Below are 24,531 nucleotides of genomic sequence, written 5' to 3'. Positions count from 1 at the left end.
TTGATCATCGGCGCGCAGGTCCCCGCGGCGCCCGTGATCCGGTAGGCCAAGCCAGGCTCAGGAGCGGCTCGACGAAATGACGCTGGCCCAGCCCGGCTCGTAGTCGTCGTCGCTGGCGTCGAGGTCGGCCGCCGAGAGGACGGTACCGGGAGGTGGCCTGCGCAGCCTCTGCGACGAGCCCTTGCCGCTGCTGCTGCTGCTGCTGGCCGTGCCATTGCCGCCGCTGGCGCTACCCTTGGACCTCGCTTCCGCCACCGCCTGCCTTGCCCTCTCTGCGGGCGAGAGGAGCCGACTCGTCGTCGGAGAGGCCGTGAACGAGGATTGGGTGGGTGTCGCAGCGGCGGAGTTGGTGGCGGTGATGCTGCCATTCTGCGGCGTGCCTGGAGTCGACGGCCGCTCGTTGGTCGGGCTGCCAAACGCCGGCGAAGCCAGATTCGAGGCGCTACTGTCCGCCGCCGCTACAGACGTTGACGCAGCGCCGTTGCCGATGCCGTTGCCGTTGCCGGTCGACTTCGAGTCGGCCGATGGCGGATTCGGCAGGCGCTCAGGGCCAGACGCCAAGGATGCCCCGTTTTCGTTGCTCGCTGCGCTGCCGCTGCCGCTGCCGCTGATCATCGAAGCTCCGATGCCGGCCAGACCGTTGTCCTGCGAAGCCCTCGCTCCCGACTGCTCTGCCTTGGCCTCGGCCACCTCGTCGTGCGGCACGAGCAGCCCTGCGCCCATCACCTTGTGGGCGTTGGGGTCTGCGGGGTCCACCTTGCCGGAAGACGTCCGCTCAACCTGCGCCCTCTGCGGAAGGTCTCCGGGCGCCCTGGGATCGGCGGGAATGACTGGACCCGAAGAGGCTGCCAATGCGTCGGCTTCGGCGTCCGGCTTGCCGTAGCCTTGAACCCACGGTTCGGTGTCGGACGTGCCGCCAGGCGTAGACGAAGAGGCGGCCGCAACCTCGCTGGGGTCGAGGGGCTTCGGAACCTCGCCGCCAGGTCCGAGGCTGCTCGGCTGCAGCACCCAGGGCTCCTCGGGGTCGGCCGAGAGCGGCTTCTCCTCGAGCTCGAGATCCTTTGCCTTTCGCCGCAGCTTTTCAACATCTTCGGGCGACCGGCCATGCACGCCGATTTCGATCGACGTGTCCGGCGTCCCATGTGCCACACCGAGCTGGCCGTTGCTCGACTTCCTGGGCGTTTCGGGCACCGCCGAGGGCGTCGTCGGGAACTCGGGAATCTGAAGCCAAAAGCCCACATCGGCGCAGTAAAGAGGCGACGCAGAGAGAAGAGGGCAAGTCAGCAGTTGTCCCTGGTGGCGGCTTAGACCTGACCCGCTGCGGACCAGCTCGCCGGCTGCACATACGGTCGGGAAGGATCCATCGGTGGCGGGGAGGCCCTCTCGAGCTTGCCTGGCCCTTGCGGGGTCGATATCGGTTGCGGGGGGATCTGGCAACTGGGGGAGTCCGTCTTTGCCTTCTGCCGTGGGCGAAACGGGCTGGTGCGATGGCAGGCCCGACTCGAGGGGCTTCGCTTCTTCCGACTCTGGCCTGTTCCTTCCCGTCAAGACGATGTCCGGATCGAGATCTGCAAAGGCATCGCGGCCGGAGCCTGGCATGGCATCGGACGACGCTGAGCGGAAGCGGAAGGGAAAGGCGAGGGGACGTGCGGGGTGTGTGTGGTGTTTGGGAGTCAGTGGGTGATCCAACAGCAACGTCGGTCATCCCCATCACCTCTGTTGAACGCGGGCGAAGGCTGCAGCACACTCACCTCCCCTCTGCATCCTGCCGGAGCTGGAGCCAAAGCTTGGAATCCGTCCTCCGCTGTTGAGGAAGGCACCGCCGGTGAGCTGAGGCCTCATGGGCGCAGTGGCCGGGTCGCCCCAGCCGCCTCCCGACCCTCCGCCGAGCCACACGCCGCCCGTCATCTGGGGCCGCAGGACTCCCTCGCCCCAAGCACCGGATCCTTTGGAGGCTGAGCCGGGGTAGCCTCTCCGCGCCCCTCCGAGGAGCTCTGGATTGGGCGCTCCGACGCCAAAGGAGCTACGCGGGACTAGTGGCCGCTCGTCGTTGCCCTGGAACTTTGCGATCCTGTCGCGGACGGCATTCGACGAGCCGTTGCTGCCCATGCGAGAGGGGCTGTCTCCAGGGCTGAGGCGACCAGACGAGGAGCCGTGCGAGGATCCTGGCGACAGTCCGCCCGAACGAGACGGGACTGGGTTTGACGTCTTTCTCTGGAGGGCGGCAATCCTCTCGGACAGGGTGGCGCCCGACTTGGCCATCGGAGGCGGACGATCGCCCGACCTGGAGTGAGGACGCGTTCGGCGAGGGGGAGGACAGGGGTGAGCCCGGTCTGTATGAACGCTCGCTTCGAGACCGCCCCGAGCGCGCCGACTCGATGACCACGGCGAGGATGAAAAAGACTCACATGCTGGGTGACTGCTTGAGCAAACGAGGCGGAAGATGGGCAACGTAGTGTGGATAAGAAACAGGCTGGCGGCAGGCTGATCAATGTGTTTGTGAGCGCGACTTGTACGAGCCGGGAGGTGTCGAGGCGAGGGAGGCGGGCGATGCGGGTTGTTCCTGGGCGTGGGTAGATGCGACTGGGAGAGCGAGAGTCTTGGGAAATGGACCTCGCTGCGCTAGAGGCGGGCGAGGGACGATGCAAAGGCGGGGATGGGCCGCAGGAAAAGCGAAACGAGTGCCGAGGTTGCGAAAGGAGGGCCCAAAGGCAGCGTCGAAGGTGGTGTCACGACGATGCGAGACGATGGTGTGGTAGGGCGGGGGCGAAGCTCGGTCGGTGGGCGAGCCAAAGAGGGAGAGAGATGGCGCGGGTGGACGGACAGGAGAGGGTGGGAAGGTGATGCCGAGGCTAGGATGCTGCTGGTACACGAGGGCGGGTGCAGGCAGCCAAGGAGGCCAGGCCAGGCCAGGCCAGGGCGGGGGAGAGCGAGCCACGGGGCCCGCGTGCCGGTGCGGGTGCGTTTGCGGGTGTAACCAGCGGTGCGCTAGCCTTGGCTGCCTGCTGGCTGAATCCAACACCTGCTGGCTGGCTGCGCGTCGGCCTGGCCGCTGGTTGCCCGCTTTGGCCTGAGGGGCCTGGCTCTGCCTGGCCCGCCTGGCCTGCCAGCAGCCAACCGTGTCCGAGGCAGGACGGTTGGTTGGCCACGCTGGGTGGATAGGCGGGGCGGGGCGGAGCTGGCTGGTCGGCTTGCAGCGAGCTGCCCGCCTGGTTGCCATCATGCTGGCTTAGGCCAGGCAAGGCTTGGGTGGCCCCTGCTGCCGCCTCTCTTTCTCTCTCTCTCTCTCGCGCCCTCTCTCTCTCGCCCTCTCTGTGGCTCGGGAAGAACGGCGATGCATGGGTGCCTTTGGCCCCGGCGAGTTGCGCACGGGCTCGCTTCGTTGGATTTTCCCCCTTGTCTCTCTCGTCAGGCCTGCTGCCCAGATCGAGTCCAGAGGCCAGTCGAGGTCCAGGGCCAGGGGCCAGGGCCAGCAGCCGCGTCAAGGGCAAGAGCCGTCCACGCACCAGCCAGCCATCTATTCCCGTCTGGCAGGTAGGTAGTTCGGTACTGTACCTAGCAGCCTGGCAGGTGGCCATCCGCGCCTGCTCGACATCGCGGCTGCTCAGCCTTGACACCGCTTGCGCCCTGTGTGGGTTGGCTCCTAGCCTGCTTTCTATCGTTGGATTGGGGCCTGGGCCTGGGCAGAGGCAGAGCGGATCCTCGCCAACCGACACCCGGGGCCAAGAGGGTGAGGTGAGGCTGCCAGCATGCGTGGGTTTGTGCGGGACCCCTCTCCAGCCGCCGCCGCCGCCGCCGCCGCCGCTCGGCCCCCCACTGCGAAGAAAAGCCAACAACCTGCTTGACCGCTCGCCCAACTGACTGACCGACCGAACGACCGACCGACCGGACAGACCCACTCAGCCGCTGCTTCTCTACCCGAACCAAGCGGCGGTCATCATCACCGTACCATCGCCACCAACACCACCACCACCACCACCACCACCACCACCACCACCACCACCACCACCATCAACACCACCGCCGCTGCCATCGCCATCGCTGCAACCACCACCAGCTCCACCACGGCCACCAACACCGCCAACTACCCTTTCCTGCCACTCGGGCGTGCTGCTGGCCTTTGCTGCTCCTCTCGTCAACGCCTGCCGATTCTGCTCCTCGCGCTGCACCCCAGCCCATTCCAGCGGCGTCTCGAGGTCGGCGGTCCGTGGCACGCAAACTGAGTCTGCAGGGCTCTGAGGCCGGCGTGTAGCCCAGGCGCAACGCGCAACCTCGGACCACCATGTCGGACGACAGGCAGGCCGACCGCGCCTCGGCCGCCAGCCTCGATCCGCCAGACATCCCACAGTCCCAGCTCACCAGGATGGACCCGGACTCCATCCTCGCAGACGAGGCCGACCCCGACGGCGTGCTGGGCAACGACTCCGAGTCCGAGCCCGCAGGACCATCGTCGAAGCGCACCTCGACCGCATCGGCCATCTTCTCCAACGACATTGACAGAGATCATGGCCCGCTCCAGCTGCCAAAGACGCCCGAGCTCGACACGAACAACGCCGCAGCCTTCCCCACCGCCCTCCAGACCCCCAGACAGGCCGCCTTCCACGACGCTGCCGCCCCTGCACCGGACCCGAGCGCGACGGTGCGGCAGCTCGAGGAGCAGGTCAAGGACCTCACCAACCAAGTCACCGGCCTCAACGGGAAGCTCGTCAAGTCGTTTGAGCGCATCTCCGACCTCGAAGACGACCTCTCCGACTCCCAGGAGCGCGTCAAGGCCATGTCGGCCAAGATCGCCGAGCTCGAAAAGGAGCGCCAGGAGCACCTCGCCGCGCTCAACACGGGCCTCTTGGTGGAAAAGGCCCACGTCAGCTCCGAGATGCAGAGGATGATGGACCGCGTCATAGAGGAGACGGCCCAGAGAGGCAAGGCCGAGAGCGACAAGCAGCGCATCGAGTCCGAGCTCGACGAGCTCAGCTCCAGCCTCTTCAACGAGGCCAACAAGATGGTCGCCGTGGAGCGCCTCGCCCGCGCCCGTGCAGAGGAAAAGAGCCGCCAGATGGAGGAGAGACTCAAGGACACCGAAGGCATCATGCTCGACCAGCAAAGGGTGCTCGCCGACCTGCAGAGGCAGGTCGAAAAGCAGGGCCTTCGCGCGGAAAAGACCGCCGACGACGCTCTCTCGATCGTCTCCAAGGACAGCGGCGACGCCGCCAGCTTCCACCGCCTCAACGTCTCTGCCCTGGCTCGCTCCGCCTCCCAGAGGACGTCACGCGCCGCCACCCATGTGGTCCTGGGCACGCCCCTCTCGTGCGAGGCCCGCGTGCTGGTCAACATCGTGCCGTACCAGGAGTTCCGCGCGTTCGTCGCCCACCTACGCAGGCTCCGCAAGCAGCTCTCGCCGTTCTACAACTACCCCCTGCCCAGTGCCGGCGCCAGCGACAGCCTCACCAGCCCAGTCCAGGGATCGCCCAGGACACCGTCGTCCCCCGCGCCCAGCCAGGCGGGCGCCTTGCACACGTCGATGGCCACCTTCACCGGCGTCACGGCCTACAGCCAGGGCTACAGCAACTCGTCCAACTCTGGGTCGCCCTTTGCTGCGGCTGGCCTCAGTCGGCATCGCGACTACCCGCAGCTTCCCTCGACGGTCGAGAACATGGTCTACCTGCCCTCGCAGCTCTCGCTGCCCTTTATCAAGCGTGCGCAGGAGGAAGACGTCGACCCATGCCTGCGGCTGGACTTTGCACCGGGCCTCAACTGGCTGACAAGGCGCCAGGCCAACACGGCGGTCCTCGAGGGCAACCTGGTGATCGAGCCCATCTTCCCCGGAGGCAAGCCGCCGGACGAGGATGCCCTTCGGCGCGAGCATCTCCACCTTCCGCCGGCAGCGTGCGCGCTCTGCGGTATCCCGATCGTCAATGTACCGCTGCCTGGCGGCAACACGTCCGGGAACGCGACCTCGGACCAGAGCGCTCAAAAGTCGCTAGTGCCCAGCAGCATCGCGACGGCAACCACCAGCTGGGCGAGCTCGGCCGCCAACTCGCTTCGCGAGGTGACGGGTACGGGCAACAGCCGTGAATCGAGCGGCACGCTCAGCACCAAGAGCTCCCGGCCCAGCCTCTTTAGCTCCTTCCGACGGTCTGGCGGAACGACGAAATCCGCCAGCACCGGATCCGCCACGCTCGAGCCCGAGTCGCCGGTGGGTCAGAGCAGCGCCCTGCCTCCCAACGGCGATGAGGCTTCAGGTTCGCTTCTGCAGGTGAGTTCATCTGGCCGCGAAGTCTCTTCTCTCTTGCCGGCAGAACTGCGACATTGTTGCTGACATGTCATTGATCTCCGTCCCCTCCTCGCCTTGCAACACCCGCAGCCATCGCCGATGGACACCACCCTACCGGTGCCGACGCACATCTTCCGCATCCAGGAGGGAGCCACCACCCGCTACCTGCTGTGTCCACACCACTGTCTGGCCAGGCTTCGCGCAGCTTGCCAGTTTTGGGGCTTCATTCGGACAATGGAGAGGTCCGTCGTCCTCGAGGGCAAGTTTGCGACCGAGGAGGCCAGCGTCGTTGCAGAAAAGGCCACGGTGTCCAAGGCGGCGCCGGCCAAGGTGCCCGGCGACCAGACAGCGCCCGCAGCAGACGGAGTCGACTTGACGGCGTCTCGAGCATCGGCCGACGCTGCAGCGAAAGATCCCGCAGCTGGCGCCGAAATCGCCACAGGGCCCGATGCGGAATCGGCAGGGACCACGGGGAAGAGCGACATGACCTCGGAAGGGCTCAACCAGGTGCCGGATGTGTCGACGGACGATGCGCCCAAGGACTCGGCGGCGACTCTACAGGAGCAAGCAGAGCCAGAAGAGTCCAGCAGAGAAGGCTCCGATGAGGGGCAGGCCAATGCGTTGCCGGCCCCGGCCACATCGGCCGATGACGTCAAATCGGATGAGGAGGACGGCTTCGCCGATGCGGTCTCGTCGCCAAAGGCGAAAGCGGAGGATATCTCGGACGATTCGCCAGCCGCGGAAGTCAGCCGAACCGAAACCGAGGAGGGGGCCAAAGGTGAGGAGGCCGCGACGGAGGCTGCGAAAGGGGACCAGGACGAGGACCAGGACCAGGTCCAGGACGAGGGCGCAGGAAAGGGCAAGGAAGATGGCGACGCAGACGAAGACGAGACGGAGACGCCACTTGCACGCTCGACGGCCGACCTCAAAGAAGCATCGGACGACACGCGGGACGGTCCGACGACCACGACGGAGGCTGGCGAAGCCACCGCCGAATCGAAGGACGCGGCGTCCGAGGATGGCACCGCCGCACCCGCCAATGGCACCGACGGCAAGTCGGATGAAGATGCGATGGGCGACAAGCCCGTTGTTCCACCGCCGGTGCCGCGGCGATCTGCGGCCAGAGGTTCAGGTGCCAGCTCTCCCGCACCCACGGCACTGGCGGCTGCCCCCACCCTGCCACCTCGTCGGGTGCCTCGGCCCCAAGCCACCAGTACGACGACGCCCGAGACGAGCTCCGCCGGCGCTGTGCCTGCGACGGCACCCACATCGGCAGCAGCGGCGACGGCGTCAGCTGCGCCGCCGCCCAGGACGACGCTGCTGTTGGGCGGTGACGACGCCGTGGACTGGGAGGACAAGATGTGGACCGAGATCACCCGGCTCAAGGAAGAGCTATGGAAGGCGCGCGTTGGGCTGGTCGTTGACGAGGCCTAAGCTCCGGATCTGGTCGGGGGCCCGGGAGCCGAGCTGCCGGCCGCGGGCGTGGACTGGGAAACACCCCCGCTCGGGTCATCGTCTGGGTGGTTGCTATGGCGGGCATGGCATTGCTACGACTGTCACTGTACTTGCATCTTCCTCTGCATCTCTGCTCCGCTGAGCCGTGGCGGCCGTGTCTCGATACCATGGACGATCTGCTCTGCTCTGCTTTGACCCCGTCAAGCTCGACCTAGTATTGTGCGACTGCTGTCGCAAACACGCACGCTGCCGCCGGAGCGGTGCGTGCGAGCCTGAGCACGTAAGCTTGGTGCGGCGAGGCGCTTGTTCCCCTGCACCTTGCAGCGCAGTACTCCGCCACACGAGTGAGCCGCCGTACAGAGCAACAAGCAATAAGTCTCGTCGCTCATGGTAACTGCCGATTCTGCCGCCGGTTGGCCGAAGCGTTCCTCAGAGCGGCCCCAAAACGTCAATTCAAAACTGGCAGCGCACGGGTCGGCGCAAGAAGGAGAACAGGTGCCGTCCAATACATACGTACGTGCTGCTCGGGACGCTGTCGGGTTATGATGACGACGACGACGACGACGGAGGACAGCTGCTGCAGCCCTTGTCATGGTCATACGGAAGGCGCTTCCGAGCGGACAGAGGGCGTGATGGTGTTGGCGGAGAAAGAACGTAACGAGAGGCGCCTGCGTGGAGAGGGACGGCTTGTGAGCGTCGACAGCGAGGCTTGGAGGCTCGAGGAGCAAGCCTGTCCAGCGAGCTAAGGTCGGCAAGCGGCGGAAAAGTCTTCCCAGAAGCTCGCGGGCAGGCCTGGCTGCCTGCGTGTGGCCAGACCAGATGGGTAGGCGTGGCAGCGGAGCTTGCACCCACGCACGCACGCAGGCACGCACGCCGGGGACGTTGCCTTTCAACCAGCGGCCGAGGCAGGCCAACCAAGGCCGGCCTGCGAGGTTGCTCGGAATCCCCTCAGTGGTCAAAGCGGCGTGCCCCTTGCAACCCACACCTCTCTCCATACATCTTCTCTATCCGACCGCCGCGCTTCATGCTGCCTTGCTTCCCCTTCCCAGTCATCACCTAGCCTGCCTTGCTTTGCTTTGCTTTGCTTTGCTCTGCTTTGCATTAGCTAGAGCGTCACTAGTAGTCTGCCGCCGCCACCGACTCGCTCTCCTGCAGCTGCAGTCGCGGACTCGCAGGCAGGACAGATCAGCAGCCACACCAGCAGGAGCAGCAGCAGCAGCCCCCCGCTCCGCCCTTTTGCGCGAGCCACCCACGTCTGGCTTGCTTGGCTCTGCCGCAGGCAGCAAGGTAGGCTTTTGTTGCGGGCGTGCGTCTGGCAGCGCTTGGTCCCCGTTCCCATATGGCGCCCACCCGGCCGCCGCCATCATCGGCTTCGTTTCCGCCCCCGCCTGCGTTCTCATCTCCCCCTCCTCGACCGTCGGTCCCCCCGCCTCCCCCTCCTTCCTCGTCGCACGCCACCCTCCCGACTGCGGCGACCTCGATCGCGTCGTCGCTTGCCGCCGAACCAAACGACCCGACCCCTGCGGCTGGCCCGTCAAACCAACCTTCCGGCCCACGCACCGCCTTCCGCCGCTCTTGGCGCCGCCCCAGCTCCAACAACGCCGCTACCGCCAGCAAGGCCCGCGCCGACGCCAACAGCAGCGGGCCAGCACCAACGAAGGCAACCGCCTTCACCCGAGCCTCGAGCCCTACGCCGCCACCTCCAGAGTCCGGCCAGAGGGCGCGGAGATCCGGCTCATCCCGGATCGGCAAGAGCTTCGAGGACGCCCTCGCCTCCAACCACACCTACGTTCTGCAGGGCAGCGCGGATCCCCTGCCAAAGGCGGCAGACCACGATCGAGACGACGAGCGCAGCGTCAGTGACGACAAGCACGTCACCGACGACGCAGACGAAGACGGCGAAGAAGCACAACGAGACCAAGGCTTTGCGCCGCCGAAGCCATCGCAGACCGACGCAGCAACTAGCATCGCAGATCCTACGGCGCCTTCGGATGCTTCGCTCCAGGCTCTGACCGAGGAGGCTGTACCGAGCGTCGTGCCTTCCGAGCCCGGACCTGGCCAACTCGACCCAGGGATCGGCCGTTGCGAGGACGAGCCGAGCGAGAGCATGCTCGCACTCCCGGCCACGCACCACCACCAGCGCCTCGACAACCGCCGCAACATTTCCGCTCCGATTGCCTCGGACCCAGCAGATCACAGTCACGGGACGACCGATCCAGGCCACGGAGCAAGCGCATCGCGCGCCTCGTCTACATCTAACGAGTCGGAGCTGCACGTCAAGCCTCAAGGTCGCGGGGCTCCTCGGCGGCCCTCCGTCCAGGCCAAGGCCGCCGACACCGCTGCTGCAGACGGATCCATGCCATCGTCTCGCAAGCCGTCCGACGGCAGCGCGCGGCAGGTCTCGGCTTCTCCGGGGTCGCGTAGCAAGAGTCAGGGCCCGTCCGACGACCGTCGGCAGGTGCCTCCGGCGGAGCGATCCGCGCTCGCCGTGCCGTCCTCGTCATCCCGTGCCGAAAGTTTCAGTCTGGCCGACGAGGTGGCCATGAACAGCCCTAAGATTGAAGAGCAGCCGGAGCCCATCATGCTGAGCTCCCACGGCGGCGGCGGCGGCGGCGGCGGCGGTACTTTTAGGGAGCGCATGAAGAAGACGAGCAGCTTCCTGCGCAAGCTGCGCGGCGACGGCGCCAGCAGCGGCAGCGACAAAAAGGGGCGCAAAGCGACCACCCACGCTCACAGCGCACTCAGCCTTCACGCCAAGCCGTCGCAGAGCACCGACACCATCTCGCGCAAGGAAAGCCACGCGAGCCTTGCCAGCGAGGGAGCCTCGAGCATGGCATACAGCAACCACAGCCTCTCGAGCGGCCCGACGCTGCGATCCAACGGCCAGTTTAGCCCGAGCGACGAGGTGCCCGTGCCCTCGATCCCGTCAAGGTACGCCAAGGACGCCTCTGTATCCACATCGATCAGCGACATCCAACGGTCACCCCACGCGGGTCCGGAGACGCCAGCAATGCTCGCAAGGCCGGCGGGCGTCAGCAAGGACAAAGCGGCGCTAGCGTCCGACGTCGGCGCGCGCGGACTCGTCGCGGGAAAACCTGTCTTGCCCCAGCGATCCTCGTCGCAGACCCATGCTCGGCTTCCGCGTCGTTCGGACGCATCCTCTGGCGATGTGCGCATCGTCATCCGCGAGTGGGAGACTGCCATGGACGCCGCGCTCAAGGACGCCGCCTGCGACCTCGAAAAGAAGACCAAGTTCACGCCAAAGGCCGCCTGGGGACCGAGCCCGACACTGCCGGCGCTGGACCTCTCGCGCTACCGGGAACGCTCCGGCAGCTTTATGGAGGAGGGCGACGTCGAGGAAAGGACGCGCCTCATCAAGGCCGGCACCCGCGTCGAACCGACCTCGTCTTCGCTCCCATCGACGCCCAAGATTGGCGGTACGGCCCGACCCGCGCTCGGTCCCAGCGACTCTCCCGGTCTGGCGCAGCGCGCAGCATCGTACGGCTACGCCGGCGACGGTTCGGGGCGGATCAGAGCTGGTAGGAGGGATGGCCAGCCTGCCGAGGCGACGGGATTGGGCATCAAGTCCTCTCCCCTCGCCGACAGTGCCGGCTCACCGCAGACAAGCACCCTCTGGCAGTCTATGGATGACAGGCTGACGCACAGCAGGGATCCCACCGCAGTCAATGGCACTGAGCGCTGGTCCAATGAGGCCTACCACGCGCAGCAAAACCAGCAGCGAGCCGACTCGCCAGGTGGCAGCGTCCAGACGCCGCGGAGCAGCACGCGCAACTCGAACGAGAGCGCGCGCCAGCCCTACTCGCTGCGGTCCAGCCATGCGCGCTACGGCACATCGGGCGCCAGCCTGACCAGCGCCAAGAGCTTCGAGACGGCGGCCGAGAGCGCGGTCGTCACCGCAGCAGAGCCGATGAAGCGCTTCTCGGCCGATCACCAGCCGGAGCAGCGTTCGGCCGGCTGGATGGCCGACGACGCCGACGAGACGATCCAGCAGGCATCCAGGCTCAGCCTGGATGACCAGCCGGAGGAAATCGTGGAGCCCGAGCAGTCGATCCGACTGATCACCAGCGCAGACGACGGCCTTGGCCTTGTTACGCATTACGGCGACGAAGCCTCGACCCCGGTCGATGCGAACGTCATGACCATATCTCCGGAGTTGCACGACGACGGCGCGCGCTCGCCACAGCAAGCATCCGCTAGCCCGCTTCGATCGGGCCTAGAGACGATCTCCGAGGCATCTTACCCGCGAGGGCGGTCGTCACCCTCGCTATCTCGCGGACTATCGGTACGAGGCGATCACCTGCCATCTCGAGGGCCCAGCCCGAGCCTGTCGCTCCGATCAAGGGAAGTCGCTTCTCCTTCGCCCAGCTACGCGCACACACCGCGAATGGGCGGGGGCAGTGGCAGCGTCGACGTCCTCTCTCTCAACGACGAGGAAATGTCCGCGAGCAACGGCGACTTGCGGGCGAGCGTCGACAACTCCGGCGCGGAGCTGGCCGCCAGGTGCTGGAACGAAGATCCAACCTTCCTCAAGAAGGAAAAGATTGCCGAGTGGCTCGGCGGCATGTGAGCATCGAGCGAGCCTTTGTCGCGACCATCGCGTCCTCCTGCGACCTGCTGTGTGGCTGACTCCAAGCTCTTCCTCCCCCGAAACCATTCCGGCTCTCTCGCAGCGGCCTGGCCAACAAGGCGGCTCGGCGGGCGTACTTTGAACGCTTCGAGTTTGAGGGTCTGCGGATTGACGTCGCCTTCCGACGTCTGTGCGACAAGCTCTTTCTGCGAGCCGAGACGCAGCAGATCGACCGCATCCTCCGCGCCTTCAGCGAACGGTACTTTGACTGCAACAAGGGCTCGGTGTTTGGCAGCGCGGACGAGGTACACAGCGTGGTCTTCTCCCTGCTGCTGCTCAACACCGACCTACACATCGCCGACATCCAGGACAGGATGACCCGCACGCAGTTTGTCAGGAACACCATGTCGGCCATCGCCGAGTCTCGACAGATGGACCTCGGCGCTTCTGGGACAGGCGGCGGCAGCGGCAACGACTCTCGCAGCAGCCTCAATCTCGCCGCGTCGGAGAAGCACGAACCATCTTCGAGCACCACCGGGCTCGGCTCGTTTGGCACGCGAGGCCGGATCAACCGCAGTGCGAGCGTCCGCAGCAGGATGAGTCCCAGCATCCGTCAGCATGACTTCAGCTCTGCCGGGTCCGAGGGCGCTGCAAGTCCACGCATGTCGACGGCAACGCTGCCACCCGACATTGTGGTATCTGGCTCTTCTTCCAGAAGCGGCGACGTCGACTTGGAGCTGCTGCTGAGGGTGAGTCAAGGTCTTTGGCTGTGTTGCCCCCTCGAGTCGTGAAGGATCGCTGACTTGATGTGTCGCTCTTTCCATCGGGACTCGTCCACGTCGCCACAGGACATCTACGCGGCGGTCAAGAACGAACGCATCCTGCTGCCGGAAAACGGCGGTCTTTCCGCGCCGACCAGCCAGCCCAGCACCACCAGACGGCGTGGGCCCGGCGAGCGTGTCAATGCTCTGAAGCGTGGCAGCATCCGAGGCATCCAGGGGCTTCTGGGCACATCGAGCGCGATGAGCAGCGACAACTCGCTCAGCACGTCGCCCGGATCCATGACGTCCCGGTCCGCCACGGACCCGTGGGGCGCTCTGACTGCCTCGGCATCGTCCAGCAGCACGGGTCAGACGGCCCACTCGAACTCGGCGACCATCGGTTTCGCCAGCACTCTGACGCAGACCATCATCCGAGAGGCACAGGACGAGGATGCGCTGAGCATCAGCTCGCTCGTAGACGAGCCCGATGACGACGAGCTCGCGCTGATGGGCCCGCCATGGGCAAAGGAGGGTACCCTGACGCGGAAGCACTACTGGGAAGCACCCGGCAAGCGGGCCAGGGACAAGAGCTGGACCGAGGTGTTTGTCGTCATCCAGAAGGGCAAGCTGAGCATGTTCAGATTTGGCGACACCACCGGGCGGTCGTCGAAGCAGCAGCAGCACAATCAGCAACAACAACAGCAGCAGCAGCAGCAGCAGCAGCAGGCGGTCGGCGCCGCTCGCAAGGGCAGCGGCAACGGCGTCATGGGCGGAGGCAACTGGCTCTCGAACGCGACAGCCCTTGGCGAAGTCAGCTTGGCGCACACGCTGGCCAACGTGCTGCCGCCGCCGGGATACAACCGCGAGCGCCCGCACGTGTTTGCGCTGACGCTTCCGGGAGGCGCCGTCTTCTTCTTCCAGGCGGGCCACGAGGAGCTGGTGCAGGAGTGGGTGCAGACGTGCAACTACTGGGCGGCGCGGCAGAGCAAGGAGCCGCTGCCGGGCGCCGTCTCGAACATGGAGTACGGCTGGAACAAGGTGCTGCCCTCGGAGGACTTTGAGGAGCTCGACGAGGCAGACGGCGGCGATCTCGACGACGCCGCTTCGTTTACGCCGTCGACGTCCAACGCCGGCTCCGTGTCGACGGTGCCCGACGCCAGCATCTACAGCGGCAGCAGCCTGGGGCTCGGCAAGGCGGCCGACAGCCGGAGCATGCGGAGCGCGCGGTCCGGCCGTTCGTCGCGCGCCAGGGCCGGCGTGTCACTCTACCAGAACCTGCGCGACGCCGCGCTTCTCTACTCGCCCAGCAGCAACGGCGGCGGAGCAGGCGGCGGCAGCGGCTCGTCGTACACGAGCCCCGCGCCCTCGATCCTCGGCAGCAGCAGCAGCGGCAACCTGCACCACGGCGGCGGCGGGCGCCTCGGCTTCGGAGGGGGCTCCGAGGGCCCGCACAAGAACGAGCGCATCTTTATAAACGAGTGGAAGGCGCCGGCAATGCCGACGGTGGCGTCGACGCTCAAGGAGGAGGACCAGCTGGAGCGGTGCCTGGGCCACATGCAGATTCTCGAAAACGACCTGACGCTGCACAACGAGCTGCGGCAGCCGATGCTGCAGCTCTACTCGCCGCGCGGGCCCAACCACGCAAAGGCGCTGTCCAACTGGGAGCGCAAGAGCAACCACCTGCTCCAGGAGCTCGTCAAGTACCAGTGCTACGTCGACTCGCTCAAGCACTCGGTCAAGCTGCGCGCCGACATGCGCGGCAAGAAGGAAGTCGAGGGCATGATGCGCCGCGCCGACGAGGAAATGGCCAAGCTCAGAGACGTGGGCCACGGCCTCGAGGACGTCCTGTGAGAGGGGGGAGACACCTGGCCCTCGACGCGACGCGACGCGCAGCAGGGGTAACGGAGTCGACCGTCGGCGTTTGCGGGTCGTCCTTCTCACCGCCTTTGCCCTTGTCTCCCCCTCCTGCCTGCGAAACCTGTCGCGACATGCATACCCATCTTCTATGTCCTCCGCTCTTTTCCCTGTGGCCGCTTTCTGTTCGTACCTCGACAACCTTCTTGTTGGCAGACGCAGCACCAGCAGTAGCGGCGGGATGTAGCCTCGTCGTTGGCCGCGCACCGCGGGGAGGGGGCCCGCGCCCTCGTTGATACCACCGTCACGCACGCAATCCCCACATCGCACCACCGCGTGGCATCCGGAACGGGATCAGAGCCGCTGTGTCTGCGAGCCAAAGCGCGTCGGTGTCGCAGTCCGGAAGACGGTGGAAGAGTGAAGGGGGGATGCCTTCTTCTCACCGGTTCGAGGATCTCGGCAGATCGTGGGGAGGAAGGAAGGGGGGGCCAACAAGCGGGAAGCACGGTTCAGGAGGTGGTGTACGTGATTGCGGGACGGCGGGCCGTGGGAAAGAGGCGATAATCTACAGGTGCAAAATGGTCAGGGAGAGGCGCATGGGGTGGGTGAAGCCCAGGACATCACGATGTTGGTGCAAGCGCTGGCGGTGAGGGCGAGGGAAGGGGGCTACAGAGAGAGGGGGAAGCGATGCCTCGACCTGATTTTCGCGCGCATCAGGTCGAGTAGAGGTGGGGGGGCGAGGGATCGAGAGTCGCTGAAAGGACAAGAACCCTCGGGTGCCGATCCTTGCCCGCCGTAATGGTGCGCCCGTCGGATCATGGGGATGGGCGGAAGAGGACGGGGGTCGACGGGCCTGCAATGGACGGACGGGTGACTTGCAGATCGGAGCAGGCTCGTGTATGATACGGTTCGAGAGAGAGGGGGAGGGGGGAAAAATAGGGGACCGGGGCCAGTTGAGGGAAGCAGGCAGCGGGGCAGAGCGCAGATTCGTGTGCAGAGAGGCAGCGGCAAGGGAGTGAGTGTGGATGCAGTTTCGAGCCTGGGACCAGAGAGAGCGTCGAGAAGGATGCTGGAGTGTCGGAAACGCCAAGGACCTGCTTGGTGTCGTGATGCTGTTCGCGGGCGGTAGTCGGCGGGTAGGTCTCTCCGGCGCAGAGATGCGTAAAATAAAGATGGCGTTGGCCAAGTGCCGCCAAATGCTCAGTCGAGTTGGCAGAGGCGGTGTTCTCGGGGGACCGGCAGAGGTGGTGCGGGGCGACGGAAGCGGTGCGCGCGGCCTGCAGCGCCTCACTCGCCTCCATCGAAGGTTGCCTCGGCCTTGGCCTTGGGGTTGAGCAGAGAGCTGAAGCCGACTCGGATGCCAGCGGTACTGCCGGATGTGCCGCTGCGCATCCGCGACGTCGGAGGCCGGTCCTCGTCGTCGCTCGAGAGGATCGAGGGTGGCCCGAGATGCGACGACGCCGTGTCCTGCTTGGGCGAGTCCTTGACCAGCATGATGCCGGAGCGCTTGCGGTCCCCTGCCTCGTCCTCGTCGTCCTCTTCGCCAGACGACTCCGATAGCCGCCTCTCGCGCAGCTGCATAAAGGGAGGCTCGAGGCCCGGGCCGCCGTGGCCGTGCAACGGCTGTTGCCGGAAGTGCTGCTGCTGCTGCATGTCGGCCCAGGATCCCATGCTGCGGGAGCCGGGCTCGAAAGCTGACCGAGACAGCGGAGGATGGTCCGTGATCTGCTGCAGCGAGCCAAAAGACGGGTGGTGCTGGTGGTGGTGAGGATGATGCTGTTGCTGCGGCTGCTGATGGTGGTGGTGCCAAGATGCGCTCGCGTGGTGCCCGAGAGGGCTTCCCATCCGATTACCGCCCACCCACATCTCCGGGTCGTCTGTGCGTGAGGAGCTAGCGCTGTGGCTGATGTGGCTGCGACCCGACTGCTCGCCGCCTTCGCCGCCTGGCCCGTGGCACTTCTGGTGCCTACGCAGGTTGGATTGCACGCTGAAGGATCGGCCACAGCCGGGCTCGTTGCAGACGAAAGGCTTCTCTCCGGTGTGACTGGGGTGAGAGGCCGATCAAGATAGAGAGAGCAAGTCAGCGCCTGAGGCTGGCTCGGACCGCATCGCGGCTAGCCATGTCCGGGGAAACTCACGAGTGGTGGTGGATCTTGAGGCTCGACGGACGCGAGAAGCGTTTACCGCACCAGGCGCATTCGTACTTTGCCTGGCCCGAGGCGATCGTGCCCGTGGCCGAAGAACGAGGGCTTCCACCGGTCCCCGCCGTGCCGCTGACGATGCCGTCAGGCACGCTGGCGAGGCCAGGACCCCTCATGACGTGCGCCTGGTACCTCTGCGCCTCGACGGGATCCGGCATCGGGCGGCGCGGGAAGACAAAGTTGGCGCCTGGCCGTGTGGCCTCGTCTGCGGCACCGCGTCCCCTGCGGGAGTGGAACGAGTCGAAGTTCCCAGCTGCGGCAGGCGGCTGCTGTTCCAGCTGCAAGCCTTGCGGATAGGGTCCCGCAGGCGCTAACGGCGGCGGACCTCGCAGTGACATCGAAGAGCTCTTCGGTCGATGGCCGCGCGTGTCGATCTGCTCGCTCGTGTACAAGTCGAGCGGCAGCGGCGCGCGTTCCTGCATAGACGCGCTGTGCTTGTGATGGTAGGTCCGACCGCCGGTCTGGACTGGCAGCGATGGTTGTGCACCTCCCCGCCCCATGCGCAGCAGCTCCGAGGCAGCTTCCAGATGCTGACGTCGAGCGGGATCGTTCATCCCCGGGAGAGGCGCAATCGGCCTGTCGGAGAAGGTCAGGGTCCTCGCGCGTGGGCGACGGACCGCTGATCCCTCCGAGGGCATCTGGGGATTCCGGAGGCTTCCGTGCCGTGTCAGCGACGTGATGGTCTGCTCCGGTGATCGCCGAAGCAGGTCTGTTGCTGCCTGTCCCGGTTCGCGGAAGGGCGGAAGCAGCGACGGCTGCCTCTCCCGTGGTCCATCGCCCATCATCATCTTGTAGGCAGGATCGCCGGACTCGAGCGTCGACGAGCGGCTGTGCCAACTCGTCCGCGGGCTAGTGCTCCCGGACTGGGTGCTGGCACCTCCCCAGGCATCGGTATTGGAACTTGCAGCAGACTGCGTTGTCAAGAAGGTCGGGAGGAGCGAGGAGGTTCGTCAAACTCGCCCGCAAATGGCATCGATGTCTCTCATGCAGCAAGTGGTGCATCCCGCGACGGCCTCCGTGCAGCGAACACTCACAGTATGGCCTGATGGCGCGTACCCGGGCAGCAGGCTAGGAGAGGGATCGGAGAGCGTGGCTGCATGGCCCGGGCTCGCGCGTGTAATGTGCTCGGGGCCGGGCAGCAGCTGCGAGATCGGCGCCGACCCCGACGAAGACCCTGGCCTGTGCCTCCGTGGGGTGTTTGCGTGGTCGCCTGGACCTTCACCTTCCAGGAACGCCTTGCGGCCAGGTGGAGACATGAGCAGTCCCTTGAGTGACTGGCGAGTCCGTGACTCGGTCCGCCGCCTGCCCGATTCCTCGCTCGAGAGCATCTGCGGTAGCACCGTCTGCCGCGGCGGGGTGCCGAACGTGCCGGTTCGACCCAGCGAACCCGAAGTTGATGATTGCCGGGTGCGGATCGGACCGAGGGTAGGTCCCGAGCCCCCGGAGAGGCTGGAAAAGCTGCTGCCGCTGCCGCCGTGGGCATAAGGACCTCGTTCCGGGCGCGTGCCGAAAGCCGGCCGCGCACTCGACGGGGGCGAGGCGGGATTGAAGATGTCATCCTGGCTCGGAGCACGTCGCATGTTCCGGAGGTTATCTAAAGAGGGAGCAGCGAGCGGGGTCCAAGGGCTTCAGTGCCACGGAACCAGCAAGGTCCAACGGGAGATCGCATCCTCCGCGATCTGGCCGTACTCACCGGCTCTCTCGATGCCGAACAGATTCTTGATGCTCGGGAGGCTTGCGTTGTCAGCCGGTCGCTTGGTAGGGGTGGCATCGCCCACGTCCACGTCCATGTCCGCTCGGTCGTCGCTCTGCTCGGGGGTTATCCTTGCCTCGACCACCGCGGAGCGAGGCACACGTCGGTCCCTTGAGTCCGTCGCGGCCTCGCTTGCCTGTGGAAAGGGGACCCCGCCCCCGGCACCACCGGGCACCATAGCTTCGAATGCCTGCGAAATGGTTGCGTCGAGGCTGGCAGAAGGCTCTTTGCCTGTTTGTCAACGAGCTGAGCGCCTCCCGAACGGCTCTGGTAGAATGCTTGGGCCCCCGGCCAGCGCTCAAGGCCAGGTAGAGGAGGGCTAGGAAGGATACCGTCTCCTCTTGCCGGCTCGGACGGGCGGCTGTGCGAGCTCGAGTCGGGATAGGCAGTCCGGCAATGCTAGCGGGAAACGCTAGAGGAGAGCAATGGACAGGACGCCGGTGCAGAGGTGGATTCCGGCCGACGTGTCACGAGTGGGTCCGCGTAGGCCGAGCGAGATCAACAGATGCGATATAGGAGCGGTCTCGGAGGTTGCGTGGTACGAGCCGCAAGCGAGAGCGCAGAGGTGACCGGCAAGACGGAGGCAATGTCGAGCTTGATGGGTAGGTCTAGAGCTCGAGATAAGTGGTAGTCGGAGGTCAGGTGCGCTGCGCCGGTCGCGTCATGACTCAAGCGCCGGAGACTGATGGCAGAGAGTGAAGCAGCTGAGCAAGAGGCTGGTCCGAGTCGAGGCAAGAGGGGCCGAGGCGGTGAGGCTGGATTGCGGGTGACAGCGAGTCGCTCCGAGGACGAGCAACCAGCGTCGAGGCGAGTACGGGATGAGATGAGGCGGGGCTGGCGGGGTTGCGGCGATCGCTAGCAGCGCATCAAATCACCGCGCGAAACGACCGTTCGGGCTGGGCTCGGGTTCTGAAATGGTGATGCGGGGCAGATGAGCCGGGCGTCGTGGACCGCTGCCCAGAGAAGGACGTTCCGGGGCACAGATGCGCAACGAGACGAAGAGGTGGGCCGATGGCTTGGGCGGAACACGATGCGATCGACCGCGGCACGGTGGCAGCTCTGGCCAGATCGAAGGCGGAAGATGGCGACCGTTGCGTGGCGGTCGATGGGGCGGTGGTTGGGCTGTGGGCCTATGCCGGTTTTGGATGACGCCGCTGCGGTCCGAAGCAGGCTAGCCGGGCGTGGTGGGTTGGCTAGAGCGAGCGCGACGGTGGGGCTGAACAATTTGCAAAGGCGTGAATCCACCACGACGATATAATAATGATATCGCGAGCGCGCGGAGGGGCGGCGCAGGGATGCGTGTGAAGCCGCGGGAGCAGTGGGCCGGCTTTGTCGGTGCCAGTGTGGGGATTGGAGCAAGCGTGCCGGACTGCCGTGATGACGAGGGGCCGAGAAAAGCTTGAGCCAGATGAAGTGGGTGCAAAGTCGGCCGAGGGAACTGAGAAAGAGACAGAACGCGAGAGGGAGAGAGGCTGGGAGAGACAGGAGGAGGCTTTGGCGGCAGTGACGGTGGAGGGTGGGCGCAGGGGGGCAACGAAGGTGACGCTGTCGCAGTGTGTCGTAGGCCGAACACGTATGGAGGCGTGTGTGAGGATGGTCAGTGGTGGTGGTGGTGGTGCCGGTGGTGAGGAACAGGTGGTGGCGTCGACGAGGGCACCGAGCAAGCAAGGAGAGAGAGGCAGGCCGGTGTGCAGTCCGAGGACACGGAGAGGAGGGTACGGTAGTAGGCGAGGCGGTGGGTTGAGGATCGACCGCCGTGCGCCCGTCGGCACTACTGCAGCGCACGTCTTGCCTTGCTTGGCTGGCTGCCCGGCCTGCTTTGACACGGCCTAGCCTGTGCTCATCAGGCAGGCGGGGCGAGGGCGGGAACGAGAGAGGCGGCCAGCTGGATTGCTTGGCCGCTGTAGGTGATGCTCACCCTGCCTCAGCCTTGCTTGCTTGCTTGCTTGCTTGCGCTTGCTGCTGCTGACCGGGGGCGGCAGGTCGACGGCATCGGTGCAGGGCTGGCTCAGATCCATGAATTCGCCTGGCGCGAGGCCTGGCCCCCGACATGCCTGCCTGGCTGGCTGGCCTGCGTGCAGCCCAGCTCCACCCTGGAAAATGGGGGGCGACGCGCGCGCGCACCCACCCACCTAGTTACGCCTGCCGGGCGGGACTGCCGCCCTGGCACCGCCTTGAGCCCAGCCCCGCCCCGCGCCTCGTCTTTTTGGCCCCCCCTCGCCTGCTGGCCTCGCCTTTGCCTCGCCTCGCCAGGTCCCCGACCCTCCTCTCTCTGTGGCGACAGTTGTATGGCATACGCACGAGCATGGCGGTTGCTATCGGAGCCTCGACGAGAGCAGAGCGCAGCGTCACGCAGAGCGTCGAACGGGCGATGATCCGCAAAGAACCAACTAGACCTGCGGAATGCCCGCGCTGGGTGACCCCGGTGAGACGCACAACGGAGCGACGGCCCCCAAGCAGCAGCGACTCTGATGGGTCCAGAAAGACGCGCGGCGTGTCTGAGAAACGCGGCCTAGCGACCAGCCCCTTCATGGACCGACGTAACATGTGTCTGACCCCAGACCAAACCGGCACAGAGCCAAATAGGGAAGGTTGTCGAGGGGCACCGTCGCCCTCACCCGAAGGAACGAGTCGAGGCTAGGATCTGCGGTGCCGGATGGATCCGCGACTCGCAGGTACCTAGCTGGCAGGGCAAGCATGTAAGAGGTCGCCAGCGCCAGCATCATATGCATGGCTGTCATGGGTGGCATGCTTCCCAGGCAGACCTAGTCCTGTGCCACGCCACCCGCCTTGCTCTCGTTCGCACCAGACGCCAGCTACATATGCCTGCCCTGCTGCTCGCGGACCGACGTCGACGCCTCGTAGCCTCAATCGCCACCATCCTAGCCTACCGCCCGCTCACGGCTGCGGCGCCACCCGATGGCTAGCCTTCGGCCGATCCGCGGCGTGGGTACCGCATCGCAGGCTCTCGCGAGCGACACGAACAACGGGCACGAGGGCGAGAGCTAGGTACATACAGTACCTAAAGCTGTAGCTGGGCGGGTCGCGACGGGTCTCACAACGGGGCGTGGGACGCTTCAAGCTCAGCTCAGCCAGCTTCTTCCCGCGCCCGCCCCAGCGACCCAAGGTCCAGGCCGGGCTTGCGACCAGGGCAGCAGCAGGAGTCAGTCGCCCCAATATCGAGCGCCCAGCCTGTCATACCCTCGGAGCTGGAAACCGCCATCTCTATCGTCCCTTTGTTGCTTGCTCGAGACTTGATGTCCGCTCACCCGGAGCTCCTGTATGCTCGCCTCGTGCCCGCCTCTCCGCCTGCCGGCCTGCCCGCCTTGCCTCTTGGTTGGGCCCCTGTCTCGTCCCAGTCTGCCTCGCCCCGGCTCGCAACCGATAGGCCAACGCCCTGCCCATCAACGCGCCACGGAGAAAAGGCACCATGGTCGGTCGTCACCGTCGGCGCTCAGCCCCAACACCACTGTACGTTGCCCGGTCCATGGAATGTCGTCCAAGTCAGTTGCTTCGATATCCCCCTGACGACAGCGAGGCCCCCCACGCTGGATGGCGCCGACCTGCGCGAGGATCTGCGTAGCTCATCTACGCTCCATCCCGGCAAAGCGCTGGCCTCTCTCGGCCCAAGGGTGCGCGGGCAACGGGGACACGCTCCTCCCCGTGCATGCTTCGTTCGTCCTTCCCGCGCGTCCCTCGACGGTCTTGAACGCATCGTCGATCGGTAGCGGTGCGGCACTTATCTACCTACCGGCTGTCGTCCTGATCTGATTGGTTGCAACCGACAGAAAACGAGGGCGTCGTAGAAGGGTTGGCACGAAACGGAATATAAATGCCAACACAGGCCACACCGCCCGTACCCGCCGGCCGTTTAGTCCGTCGTTTGTGCGGGCGCGTACATCGCTCCGCTTCCCGTCCGCCTCTGCAGAATGCCTTTCCGATACCGACCGGGTAGAGTAGCACATCGGTCCCACCGTCGTGCGCCGCCGGTACTGGACCAGCAAGGACCGCTGTTCTAGCCCATCTTTTCTACCTCGTCGATCATTCTAGGCACGCCCCGGGCGGAGCGGGTGCATAGGAGTTGCGGGCGCAGGAAAACGAGGCTTCCCGTGCCGGGTTCGCCGCCGTTTTGCTTGGCGGGGGCGGGGCGGTCCAAGCGGATCGCCCAGACGACGACGACGGGGCCAAAGCGACGGCGGCAACAATTGGGACGGAATCGAGCAAACGAGGCTTGCCTGATCGACACAGATTGAGTGGATGATCGTCGTCGTCGTCGTCGATGGTCTTTTGGCTATTGATTCGTGATTGAGGGCATCGATTCTAGCTGGCTTTGACTGCTTTGCATCGGCTGGCCCCCTCTTGTCTGATTAGGTAGCTCTGTATCACAGAGACGCGAATCCACGCCACAGGTCCGCGTTAGACCTCGACGCCGGCTCACCGACGGCGGTGCCAAGCACAGCCAGGCGTGCGTATCGCATCCTTAATTGGCTCGACGTCGCAACGACGCCCGCCATGCGCCGATCCTGTCTGTCTGGCCGTGTGTGTCCACATCCAGTCGATCTCGTCCTGCCTAGGCTGCCGGAAACGGTGGGTGGGGGCGAGGGTGCGATCGCAAGCAACGCCGGAAACGCAACGCAACGCGTTGGGTGCGATGCTCGTGGGTTCAACGCGGATCTCCGGAGACGTTTCCTACACCCTCCCCCCCACCCTCGCCGCCGCCATCGTCATCGGTGGTGGGGTGCGGCGTCGATCCGATACCAACCTAGGAAGGTGCGATTTTCGTATGCGCCAGCATCGACGTCCTCTCGTCCTCATTACGATCAGCCTGGTCGCACCCTAGGCCTGCCTCACCGAACCTGACCGGACCGGACCGGCCGCGCTAACGCAGGCAGGCCGGGAAGAGAAGGGATCGACAAAGACCGACCAGCCAGCCAGCCGGCCGGCCGGCCGGTCGGTCGGCATCTGTACATACGTACGTGCTTCAGAAAAGGACGGGACCGTCGTCGTTTCTCGGCGGCCGAAGAGATTGGGCAAAGCACGGAAGGGTCAGGGTCGAGGTCGAGGACGAGGTCGAGGTCGAGGTTCGATCTGGACAAGCAAGAGTCGAGGCTTTGTCGATCGCTGATCGACGGTGGACTGGCCCAGGCACGGGTCAGGGTTCAGAGTTTCCCTTCGCTGCCGCCGTCGGACCATCATCGTGCATCCCCCAATCTCTCTGCAGACCTTCCACAACGCGACGATGGTTTCGTCGATGAACCCTGTGTAGCGTGCCTGTATCGTGGTGGCGCACCAAGCCCGCAAGCGCGAGGCCGGATCGTCTCGACGCAGCCGCGATGCATCCTTGACCGCGCAACGGTGCGACCAGAGCCTTCCGTTCCTATTCCCTCCTTCTCCTGCCTGCCTCGCGACGATACGCCATCGGAAGGGAGAAGGACTGTGTGCATGCATGCGCTTGAGTGGGTGGGATAACGAACCATCATCGGCCCGCCCAATGGTCACGCCCCCTGCGTCGAGTCGGAATCACTCTCGTCGTCGCCGTACACGACCAAGGCCGTGCCGCCCCCACTGCCGCTGCCGCCACCACCCCCGCCGCCGCCCAGATCACCCAGCGACGACGGCTTCTTCCTCCTCGCTTCCCGCCTGGGCCC

The 24,531-nt window shown here is 65.8% G+C and overlaps 5 protein-coding genes across 5 annotated transcripts in view; 2 read left to right on the top strand and 3 right to left on the bottom strand.

The window, feature by feature from the left end:
- Positions 1-57: 57 nt before the first annotated feature.
- PFL1_06109 (uncharacterized protein) lies at positions 58-2,262 on the bottom strand (the record flags this gene model as incomplete). Its single annotated transcript, XM_007883647.1, has 3 exons — positions 58-1,221; positions 1,348-1,613; positions 1,752-2,262. 3 exons carry the CDS (start codon positions 2,260-2,262, stop codon positions 58-60), a joined length of 1,941 nt encoding a protein of 646 aa, XP_007881838.1.
- Positions 2,263-4,282: 2,020 nt separating this feature from the next.
- PFL1_06108 (uncharacterized protein) lies at positions 4,283-7,705 on the top strand (the record flags this gene model as incomplete). Its single annotated transcript, XM_007883646.1, has 2 exons — positions 4,283-6,253; positions 6,362-7,705. 2 exons carry the CDS (start codon positions 4,283-4,285, stop codon positions 7,703-7,705), a joined length of 3,315 nt encoding a protein of 1,104 aa, XP_007881837.1.
- Positions 7,706-9,065: 1,360 nt separating this feature from the next.
- PFL1_06107 (uncharacterized protein) lies at positions 9,066-14,926 on the top strand (the record flags this gene model as incomplete). The annotated part of the gene is made up of 3 exons (XM_007883645.1): positions 9,066-12,310; positions 12,418-13,063; positions 13,163-14,926. The coding sequence occupies 3 exons, from the start codon at positions 9,066-9,068 to the stop codon at positions 14,924-14,926; spliced, it is 5,655 nt and encodes a 1,884-aa protein (XP_007881836.1).
- Positions 14,927-16,216: 1,290 nt separating this feature from the next.
- On the bottom strand, positions 16,217-19,061 carry PFL1_06106 (uncharacterized protein; the record flags this gene model as incomplete). Its single annotated transcript, XM_007883644.1, has 5 exons — positions 16,217-16,684; positions 16,790-16,973; positions 17,068-18,041; positions 18,165-18,724; positions 18,824-19,061. The coding sequence occupies 5 exons, from the start codon at positions 19,059-19,061 to the stop codon at positions 16,217-16,219; spliced, it is 2,424 nt and encodes an 807-aa protein (XP_007881835.1).
- Positions 19,062-24,378: 5,317 nt separating this feature from the next.
- PFL1_06105 (uncharacterized protein) overlaps positions 24,379-24,531 on the bottom strand; it is a gene marked incomplete at both ends in the record, with an annotated part of 3,859 nt that continues 3,706 nt past the window's right edge. The window contains one exon of the mRNA XM_007883643.1: positions 24,379-24,515. Coding sequence (XP_007881834.1) covers positions 24,379-24,515 — 137 coding nt within the window. The remainder of the gene's footprint in view (positions 24,516-24,531) is intronic.

Source organism: Pseudozyma flocculosa (genome assembly GCF_000417875.1).
Source record: "Pseudozyma flocculosa PF-1 unplaced genomic scaffold scaffold00023, whole genome shotgun sequence".
NCBI lineage: Eukaryota > Fungi > Basidiomycota > Ustilaginomycetes > Ustilaginales > Ustilaginaceae > Pseudozyma > Pseudozyma flocculosa.
This window is presented reverse-complemented; position numbering and strand designations above follow the sequence as displayed.